The sequence below is a fragment of the Saccostrea cucullata genome, unplaced genomic scaffold (genome assembly GCF_032062105.1).
Source record: "Saccostrea cucullata isolate Sc308-1 unplaced genomic scaffold, CSIRO_AGI_Scuc_v1 ctg16203, whole genome shotgun sequence".
In the NCBI taxonomy this organism is placed as follows: Eukaryota; Metazoa; Mollusca; class Bivalvia; order Ostreida; family Ostreidae; genus Saccostrea; species Saccostrea cuccullata.
The window spans coordinates 1,599-12,982 of NW_026941047.1; the positions used below are offsets into that span (position 1 = coordinate 1,599).

Genomic DNA, 11,384 nt, shown 5'->3' on the forward strand with positions numbered 1-11,384 from the left:
ATTTCTAAAATTGGACTAGTTTGTGACGTCATAAAAACAAAAATTGTGAATAAACTGCTTTGAAACTATAATATGTTATCTTAATTTATATTTCTCATACAATTTATTGAATTCAGCATATTTCATGAAGTTTTCAAAATGTAACTTTTGTGGGGGCAAGTATATTGTTATCTAATATACCACATATAGTTCTTTGTTTTATTATTGAAAAGTTGAAACCCAATATTAAGCATACAAACAATCCTTAAAAGGGAAGGCTAGGGTATGATTTGAACAAACTTGAATCTACACAAGCCACAGGCCTTTAGATTGCTTAGAAAAAAAATTGAGGTGTTGAAAAAAAAAAAAAATAAAGGTATGGAACTCTTTTCATGGGGTACCTACTTTCGCCAATAAAATTTTTTTAAATCAAGTGCTTTACAATTTTACTTTCTATCCATATCTATTTAAGTATAAACGATCTTCATTACTACCAAAGTTCATTCCGTAATTCTTTATACTTCTCGAGATATTCTGAAATCAATTCCCAAATTGACCTTAATTTTTTTTACTCGACATCAGCTTGGGCCTTTACTAATTGTAAAGCGGGAACGACGGGACAAATTTTCCCCGGAATTTATTCCAAACTCAATGAATATTTGCTCATTTGCATTCGAGCTTTACGTGGAGTTTCTCTTATTTGATCATATGATCTTACTAAGTCACAAACAACATTTTAGCGGTCTAATTGTTTTGAAAATCGAAAGGTATAAAATGCATTCCGGGAAAAATTCTTTCTACCATGGCTTCTTTTACATTCATAATCAACATGGCGGTGTAGTTGTTGATGTGGACGTTTTCAAATTAATTTTTCGCGAAAGGAATTATTACGGACTTAACGTTACAATCTGGAGTAAGAAATCAACTTTAAATTGTTGAAAGATTTTGCAAATACTATGCAACTCTTCGCTGCACTTCAAACACCGTCTGTTTACATGTGAATGACCAGGGGCCCAAGCTAATGTCGAGTAAAAGAAAGTAGGTCATTTTTGAAATTGATTTCAGAATATCTCAAGAGATATATGGAATTTCGGATTGAGCTTTGGTAGAATTGAAGAATGTTTATCTACGAATAGATTTTAATAGAAAGTAGAATTTTAGAGCATTAGAATAAAAAAATATTTTATGAGCGAAATTAGGTACCCAGTGTAAGAGTTCAGTACCTTTATTTTTTTTTACACACACAAATTTTTTTTTAAGCGATCCAAAGGCCTGTGACACTAACTCAGTACTAGCATTTTTCCTTGACTACCTGTGGTTTGTTGCCCTTTACATTTGAACTTATATTGTGGCCCTGCCCTACCCCCAGAGGTCATGATTCAAACAATATTGAATCTACACTATACCTGAGAATGCTTCCATATGAATAGGACTGATCATGGTTTTGATATTTTTGAAAAAAGATTTTTAAAGATTTTTTTCTACATGTTTCTATGTAAAACTTGGATTCCATGTCGTGGCCCCACCCTACCCCCTGGGGTCATTATTTGAACAAACTTGAATGTCCACTACCTGAGGAATGCTTCCATAAAAATATGATCATTCATGCATTTGCTATTCCAGAGAAGATTTTTAAAGAATTTTCCTTTATATTTCATTGTGACCCTGCCCTACCCCGGGGGTGGTGACTTTTGAAAAGAAATTGTATCTACAATACCTGAAGATGCTTCCCTTTGAGTTTCATCTCTCCTTGCACAGTGGTTCTTGAGAAGAAGATTTTTAAAGATTTTTCTTATATATATTTCTATGTAAAACTTTGATTGGCCATTGGGGGGGGGGGGGCATCTGCTGGAAGTTGTATCACTATCATTTATACATTCTGCCACTTCTCAGTTAGAACAACTACAGGACTACTCAGCTGAAAATTTTTCTTATTTCAATCTTATAAACTTTGAATTAGCTTACAATCTATTTATCATGTTAATTAAATTCAAGTTTACTTTTAGAGGATACATGTAAAGTCAGTATAAAATACAAGTATAGCTAATCTAAAGTTTGTATGTGTTTGGTGAAATCACTTGATTCTTGCTCTCAATATATAACTAATAACTTGTCTGCATGACACAGTGGGTAGAGAGTCTGCTCGTGAGTCACAGCGTAACGAAGGAGTTGATCCTTAATTTATATTGCAGATTCAATTCCCAATGTGGGCCATGAGTCACATGTAGACCAGTCCCTATGATAAGACAATTAAATGTAAACTGAGAACCCCTGTAGCAGTAGACCGCTGGTACAAAAGAGATCCCTTGCTGCTTGATTAAACCTTGAGTGTTGAGCATAAAGTCGAAATTTGCAGTCCCATTAGCAATTAGATAAACTTCAATTTTTTAAACCAAACAAGCTTCTAGGGACTTCCCACCATCCATGGGCCATAGTGCACTGACCTATATGTACCTGCTGGGTCCATACTCTGGACACTGCCATGTATGTACCTGCTGGGCCCATGCTTTGGGCACTGCTCTGTATGGACCTGCTGGGTCCATACTCTGGACACTGCCCTGTTTGTACCTGCTGGGCCCATACTTTGGGCACTGCTCTGTATGGACCTGCTGGGTCCATACTCTGGACACTGCCCTGTTTGTACCTGCTGGGCCCATACTTTTGAGCACTGCTCTGTATGGACCTGCTGGACTTATTTTATTTCAGCATTTGTATATAAAATTCAAATCATAATAAAACCTTGCTTATCGAAGGTATGTTTTGTAATATTTGCTTCCCGAACGTTACATAAGTATGGTAGTAATATTTGAGGAAAAACATGCTTATAGCAAATTAAATTCACAGGTCCCTGGCAGGACTTCGCTATAACCAAGTTTACTGTATAGCTATTAAATTAAATTCAGTTATAAAAGGAGAGGAGAAAATGTATGGCTGGACAAGGAATTGAGCCCAGGATCTCAGTATCACTAGTCAGGTGCTCTACCAGTATTCAGGTTGATACCCATTACACAGTACTTATTAGCTGCAGATCTGTAGCTATCCGAAAAAAAAAATATATTGATAGACCGGATAGCTACAGTGCCACCCATTGAAAAAACTGTATATTTATTGCGCACAAAAAAGTGCGCTCGCTTTTCGATTTATTTCTCCATGTTTCTAAATCTATAATCTCAAGATATTACTAACCGCGTGTTCCTAACATATTCTTTGACTCTTTTCACAACAAAACATTCGTCATAATTGTTGTTAAGAGTCCTCCTGACCCTGATATTGTAAACATCGAACATTTCGATTGTATAACTGCCATTTTGGTTTCCATGATAATTCGGACCAATTTACTTCGTTCAGATGTCAACTATGAATGTACTTGATAGAGGAAAGAGAAACTTTTTTTAAATCTTCCTTCTTTTGCAAATGAGGTAAGAATTTTGAAGAAATAATTAAGAACCGAGCGCACTTTTTGTGCGCAATAAATATACAGTTTTTTTCAATGGGTGGCACTGTAGCTATCTGGTCTATCAATATATATTTTTTCGGATAGCTACAGATCTGCAGCTAAGTACTTATATGCGTATAAATCTATATCCCATTTAAATTGTACTTGTAGTGTATTATTTCTGTACAGAATTAGTTGATGATTGTCAAAGATTTGCACAAATAGAACAATAAAAAGGCGTTCTGACAGTTTAAATTTATAAATAAAATTAAAAAGGGTAACTGGGTAACTGGTAGATAGAATGTCCTATCGTTAAAATGATATTGTCCTACGGACCCGGTTTAACGATAAATTCGTTCCGTGTATTCGTAATGTAGCAAAAAGAATAACCCGCATAGTGCATTTACTGGGAACAATCTAGAGAGTTCAGAATGTAAACATGACAGCTTTGAATATTGAGAGAAAAACGTTGAGAAAATTTATTAGATTTTCGTATTTCTATGGATTATTTTTTGGGATAAAAGGCATAAGCAATCTCAAAAAGGTTTGTTTTGATTAATTTATGTTATTTTCCGTGCAAATCTGTTTGTATCCTTCAAAATCGTTTCGTTGCGATTCTGCAATTTTTTGCTACATTGCGAGTATATGGGTGGTATTCTAACTGTGGTGAGGGCTCTTGTACCTAGACACAGTTAGATTATTCTAACTAGGTAACTGGTTCTTCATGTTCTTGCATCTTTTTCAGTCAATCTTTACACATAATTTTTTCAAACACTTTGCTTTTAGGATAACAGACAACAGAACATTATGGATATAGCTTACCTACTTTTTCGTGTCACTATTAGAAGTGTTTGTCTAATATTATGGGCCCAGTGTACAACTGCCGACTCGGCGACTGGCTACTTTGAGGTTTTTTGATTTGACGCCAATATGAAACTAATATTTTTCAATCTTGAACCCGATGCAAATTGACATAAAAAGTTAATACAGCACATAAACAGGTTTTTTAAATTCAAATGAGACAATTTGAAAAGAAGATGATCTTGTGAAACACTGATTCAGTTGATTAAAGCTCTATATAAGATATAAGATATATATAAGATTAAAGTTTTCAAATATATTTCAAACTCTAGGTACAACTACAATTAAAGCATGATAAAATTATTGCCTCCCTTACCCCCCCCCACCCCCACCCCTTGACCAGTAAAAAGTTATATGATCAGGGTTTTCAGTTTTTCATAACTTCTACAGATCATACTCCAAGTTCTTAACGTAATTTAAAAGTTATTGGTACCAAAGGAAAGTTCTCAAAAGGAATACATATGATTCATGTGCAAGCTCAACGCCTCACGTTGCTTATTTTTTTCTTTTAATAAAAAAATCTGCCCCCTACCTAATAATAAAAATAAATAAACGTTAATTGCCTGTGTGTGAAAGTATCAATTAAATGTTCTATAAAGCAATTTATGTTATGTAATAGCATTAATTTATAGATAAGATGTAGCTGCAGATCTGTAGCGTTATGGTTTTAAATATTTGTCTTTGACCATAACGCTACAGATCCTGTAATGCAAAAAGGTGCATGCAATTTATGGCTCAATATTTTTTGCGCGCTTTTGGGGGAATTTCTCCACTTTCACTCCCTAATTCTAGACACATTCTGTAGCCAATATGTATATTTTATACACCTCCCATCCCTTTATACTCGTCTTTACAAGTGATGAACTCGCTTGATTAAAATTATTTTTTATACTGCTGAAAATTGACTTCAAGCGAGTTTTTTGCCTGAAGAGACAACTATAAATGGTTGAAAGGTGGTTAAAAAAGACAAATATATAAAACCATGACGCTACAGATCTGCAGCTAGATAAGATGTTGACCATTCGTGCAATTAAAAGAAAATGTCTGCTTTCAGAGTTTATTTTATCGCAATTTTCGCATATCCTTAATTGTACAGGGGCGTAGCAACGGAGGGGGGGGGGGGCTCCCCCCCCCCCCCACTTTTTTCCCACTCTTACTGTTTCATGTACTATAGGAAATGTTAATTGAAAACCTAGTTGTTGCCCCCCCCTAAATTTTAGACTTTTTAAGTGATGTACCGAAAATGAAGTATTAGAATTGGTACTGAAGTAGTTGACACTGAGAAAAATTTCACCTACCCCCCCCCCTCCCCTCCCCCCGAAATAGGATTTCTGACTTTTGGGCAAACTGTTTTTTTTACTTGTCAACTTTTTCAGGTAAGTAAAAAAAAAAATTCTCAGGCTGCCCCCCCTTTTCAAAAACGATGCTACGCCACTGTTGCATGAAGTCACCCGTCCTTAAAACTTAGAAAAACTTATCTGAAAATGCCAGGTATAAGTGTATAGTTCATATTATAATAAACGTCTACAAAATTAAGGGAGAAAATATTTCAAAGACTTTTCGTATAGACAAAAATATGATGGATATATTCAAAGCCATCTTCGCTAGATCCCTAGGGTTGTAGAGTAGATTTCGGATCGGAAACCATGGCTGGCGAAGATAATGAGAGCTTGGAGATAAAAGATAGACGGGGTGACTCTCTAAAGATCATTTTCATGGGTTTAATGACCATATACGGTAACTATTGTTAATAACACCCCTTAACTTTAATCTATTTTAATTTAAACGTACCTCTCAAAGGTTGATATATTTAGATAGCTGAGGTATTTAAATCAGGTGACCTGGTAACAGGTTAACATTTAGAATGAAGACAAGGAAGTAAATTGTGATGTACAGGATTATCAGGGAGGCCATGTTGGATTTAGAGGTGAGGCTATATTATATTTAGAAAATTTAACATGTTTAACTTGCTGAAAAACATTTCCAGATTTCATTATTGATCTCAAGTCTAGTACACGTATAATACATTAGATAAATTGCATGAGCGGGCCACTTTAGATACATTTATTTACTACATGACTGTTTTGACTGTTGTTTAACATTTTTTCATTTTTTGTTATCAAACAAGAAAAGTTTACATGCCATATTAATGCTGCAAATAGATCCTTCCTGTTATTTCTAAACCGACACTGTCCTAATTTCTCTAACAAAACATAAACTCTATATTTTATTTATTTAAAATTGTGTCATATTCCTGAAGTCAGTGACCCATGCCTCTTTTTACTTTATACAGAGTCATCTGATTTTCTTTTTAACCAAACCCCAGAGATGGACCCCCTGGACAGAGCTCAAGTTCTCCTCCTCTGTGACCTGTGTCAAAGAGCTGCATTACAGAGTCATTGTGAACTTTGTCAGATTAACCTGTGTAAGGCCTGTGTACAGTAGCATCTCTCGGGATCGCCAAAAACATAGAGTCGTACCATATAAAGAAAGAACCTCAACTCCTAATAATCCAAAATGTCACATGCATTCCAAGAACTGTGAACTTTACTGTGAGCAATGTGACATTCCTGTCTGTTCTAACTGTCTGTCCACGGGTAAACATAAAGAACACCCACTATCCGATGTTTTACAAAAACTCAACTTCAAAACAAAAGACTTGGAAAATGAATTAAAAGAACTTGAGACAAGAATTTACCCCAAATATGAAGAAATTGCATCAGACATAAGATCCAAGAAAGACAACTTGGAAACACACTACAGTAAATTAACAACAGCTGTCACCACACAAGGTGAAGACAGGCATAGAGAAATTAACATTATTGTTAACAAACAGAAATCTGAAATTGATGAGATGAAAACTCAACACCTGGCAGCTCTAAATAAACAGGAAAATGAAATCAAACAGATTGCCGCAAAAGTGAATCAGTACATACTCGATCTGAAGGAAATACTCGACTGCAATGAAGCGTCTTTAACCTTTGCGTACAAATCCAGAAATGCAGAGTTCAGATATTTACCTCCAGACCTCAATGTATCATTACCAGATTTCTCTCCTCGTCAGATCAACACAGAAGAGCTCCGTAAATTGTTAGGTTTTCTGTCACCATTATCCATTACAATAGAAGATTGTGTGTACACATTCAAACCACTGCTTGATGAACCAGAGCTCATTGCCACCATAGACACTGGGTATGCAAATCTTAACAGTGTTGCCTGTCTCAGTGATGAAAATATCTGGACATGTGGTGATGACAAAATTATTAAACTCTACAACTTCAAGGGCAAACTACTGAAGTCAATCAAAACCAAGTCAAGGAGATGGCCAGTTGACTTAACAGTGACAAGGTGTGGAGATCTAGTTTATACTGATAGTGAAACAAGAACTGTAAACATAGTGAAGAAAAAACAAATACAGGAAGTGATCAAACTACAGGGATGGAAACCTTACTTTGTTAGTAGTACCTCTTCTGGTGACCTCCTGGTTATTATGGACAGTGAAGATAAAAAGCAATCAAAGGTTGTCCGTTATTCTGGCTCTGCAGAGAAACAAACCATTCAGTTTGATAGTGAAGGTAAACCTCTGTATTTAACTGGAGACACTAAACACATAAGTGAGAGCAGGAACCTAGATATCTGTGTAGCTGACTGGGGAGCCCGCGCAGTAGTGGTGGTTAATCAGGCAGGAAAACTCCGATTTAGATACACTGGTCATCCCTCTACTAACAAGGGATCATTTGATCCATACAGCATCACAACAGACAGTCAGAGTCAGATCCTGACAGCAGACATTGGTAACGACTGTATCCACATCCTAGATCAGGACGGACAGTTCCTCCGTTACATTGATAATTGTGATCTACACGATCCATCGGATTTATGCACAGACTCTAGAGACAACCTGTTTGTAGCTGAGTGGAAAAGTGGTAAAGTGAAGAAAATCAAATACATGTAATCAATGTGTTTTAAATAACATGTTTGTGATAGAATTTTTTCCAGTAGCCAAATTCACAAGATGTAGTTAATAATTCACTTTCTAGTGCTGATGTGTGCGTGTGTGTGAAAATATTTCCAATATTATCAATAAGGTATAATATATATATAAAAAATTCAATTATTAATAATAATCGTTTCAGAATTCTACCCAAGATTGAAATGACTTCTCAATAATGTAACGTTAATTGGAAGAAAACTTCAATATTTCAAAATGACAAAATGAATACCATGTTTATTTGCGAGCACAAAGAAAGAAAAATTGTACATTTTTCAAATTGATCCTGTTTCATGCACTGCATACTGAAGGGTTGTGATTATACTGTACTTTTGATTCAGTTATAATAAAATGCCTATAAATCTTAAATAAATGTACATCTTTTTAATCTAGTTATATGTAATTTATTTAAGAATTTTAAATGACCAAGATAAATTATTTAACCACTTTATTTTGCATGTTTTTTATGGATTCTTTGGGATTCATAGGGTGCAAGTTTGTCTGTATATGTAACCCAAAACAAATATGAGAAAACTGATTCAGAAAACCTTTATTGTAGATGTTTTCATTTTAATTCACATTCATCTTTAATACATGGTCAAAAATGATTTCAACAGATATTAATGCATCAAGTTCCATGGGATATCAGCTCAATAAGTCCACTGTCAGTAGAACTAAATATTAAAAAGTCATATCAAATTTTATAGACAACTTAAATCATTTCACTATAGTGAGCCAGCTGTGTCTGTTTTTATAACTTATCAGCTCCCCGTGTTGAGCCTAAATAGTCTTCTTACTTTCCTTATGAGGGCCTCCACAAAGCTCATGTAGTGGGTCCTGGACTTACAGTATTCCTAAATAAACAAACGAACAAACAAACAATGGTTTAAACAAATCCAAAGACATTTTTCATAGTTAGGTTATAAATTAAGCATTAGCTCAATTAAAATACACTGTATTTCTCATTTTCAAGTATTCAGTGTTATATAATGCCATCTGGATCAAGTTGTACCCTATTATGGAATAAAATATGCTATTTCCAATGTTCCACAAGAAAAGCGAATTTCCATTTATCATTTAATCTCACAAAACATTGACACAATTTTAAGGCAGGCTGGCGCGAGAAAAGGGATGGACAAAACACTTTAAAATTACGGCTGTGGGAGAGAGTTAAATCTGATTCATGGAAGAATAGATGAATCACTTTAAAGGTGGAGATTGGGAAGGATGTATTTGAACTATATCTTAAGATGGGCCAGGGGAAAGGTTTGGCTGTAACACTTGGCTGTGGGTGAAAGGTGAACTACGGTGGGGGTTGTGTTAGAAAGGGGGGGTTGAACCATTTTTTTAAAATGTTGACTGTGGGAGAGGTATGGACTACATTGTAATATTTTTCTTTCATTTTTGTACATCTTTTTTCTCATGGCTTCTCCCTATATTTGGAATCATTATCTGTCCTTTCACTACCTGGTCAATCTTTGTATCTTTTTGAGGAGTGAGTTGTGTATGGCGGAGTTGCTGTTTCAGTGTCTCAATATCTTCACTGGTCACTCCCCTCATAAGCTGTCTGTCTATGTCTGATAAAGAGTTGGCATCAGATTCTCCCAGTGATGAGTAAGAAATTCCTGTCAGATCTGTTAAAAATTAAAGATTAACTAATCAGAAATCACTATCTGGAATGATGAGTGGGAAATCCCAATCAAATCTGTAAACATTAATTAACTAATCAGCAATCACAACCTAGAAGTACATTACACACTGAGATAAAAAATATTGTATGCAACATTATTTTCATTGGGTTTCATATTTGCTAGCTGCAGAACAGTAGCTCTCTGCTTGCGAAAATTCGGACAGATAAAGCAAGAGCTACAGACCCAAGCGTTGTAAAAACCTTCGATTTACGCCGTAATTTGTTGTCGCTACTTTGGGCATTTATTTCGTGTAGTTTAAGCTTTCTATGGCTTTTCAAAAGCAACCTATAAATAATTCATATATTTAACTCGTATACTTGATACTTTGTCTACCTTTTAACAGTCCGAAACAGTCCTGTATACAGTTTTGTAATGTCGGTTTAAAAGAGTTCCAATTCGACGTCCGTATAACCACAAACAGCCATTTGTTAGCGTTGAGAGGTAAGTAAATGATCAGAAGTTGAAGTTGAATGTACGATTAATTATTAAAAACCATTTAAAATTATTTTTAAAACTGGGAAAAGTATAAAATACACGAAAAAATGCGACAAAATATCGTCGGCGTAAATCGAAGGTTTTTACAACGCTTGGATCTGTAGCTCTCTGCTTTATCTGTCCGAATTTTCTCAAGCAGAGAGCTACAGTTCTGTAGCTATATATTTGCCCACTTAAACTTTCAAAACAATTTTTTAATTCACTTAGATTCCGTCATGTCATTTTTTTTAAATTCGCCCTATTTTTTATTCTCAGAAGGTATGAAATAAAATTGGAGGTAAAAATATTCATGCATACAATACAATTAAATAAAAATTAGTTTGTACCACATAAAAAGACCTGAGATACAAAGATCCTGACTAACCTTGAAGCCTCCCGAGTTGAGTGTGTCTGCGAGTCTGACTCTGATACGTAGATGTCTGCTGATTGACAGGAACACAGTGAATGAGATAATACTCCAGGTGGCACCACAACATAAACAGACAGTTCTATAGGGAAAAGGGTACCAATTAATTTCCCATAGAACTCTATACAAATCTTTTGCCCTCCCAACACTTTACTATTTCACTTTCCAACAAAAACTTAGTATCATTTGAAAATTTATTCTAAACACTTACTAAAAACAGAAAAAAAAATATACCGTTCCGCGGCGTTTATAGGTCAAATTTGCAGTCCTTTTCAACTTCCAGAGTTCCGCAGTAAATGGCACTCTACTTCAAAAATCAACCCCACTCCTTAATTTATCCCCTGGTATTTCTATACTTTCTAGAATATTTCCTCATTCCATCATTTAATTCAAACATTAATATTTTTACTTTAAAATGAAAATATCCACATACCTGAATTCAGCCAATCAGCAAAAGCCTACCCATTCATTACTCTGGATCATCTTGTTCAACCAGGAAATGATGTAAAAATCTGGGTCTTTGGT

General features: G+C 35.0%; 1 protein-coding gene across 1 annotated transcript; it reads left to right on the plus strand.

Annotated features, from left to right (window-relative positions):
• The first annotated feature begins 6,164 nt into the window (after positions 1 to 6,164).
• LOC134257017 (uncharacterized) lies at positions 6,165 to 8,231 on the plus strand. The gene is made up of 2 exons (XM_062739674.1): positions 6,165 to 6,203; positions 6,570 to 8,231. Exons 1-2 carry the CDS (start codon positions 6,165 to 6,167, stop codon positions 8,229 to 8,231), a joined length of 1,701 nt encoding a protein of 566 aa, XP_062595658.1.
• Positions 8,232 to 11,384: the final 3,153 nt, after the last annotated feature.

Coding starts and splice junctions, on each gene's coding strand:
- LOC134257017 (XM_062739674.1), top strand. CDS start 6,165: ATGTACAGGATTATCAGGGAGGCCATGTTGGATTTAGAG. Junction 6,204..6,569: donor AGGCCATGTTGGATTTAGAG/GTGAGGCTATAT, acceptor TACTTTATACAG/AGTCATCTGATTTTCTTTTT.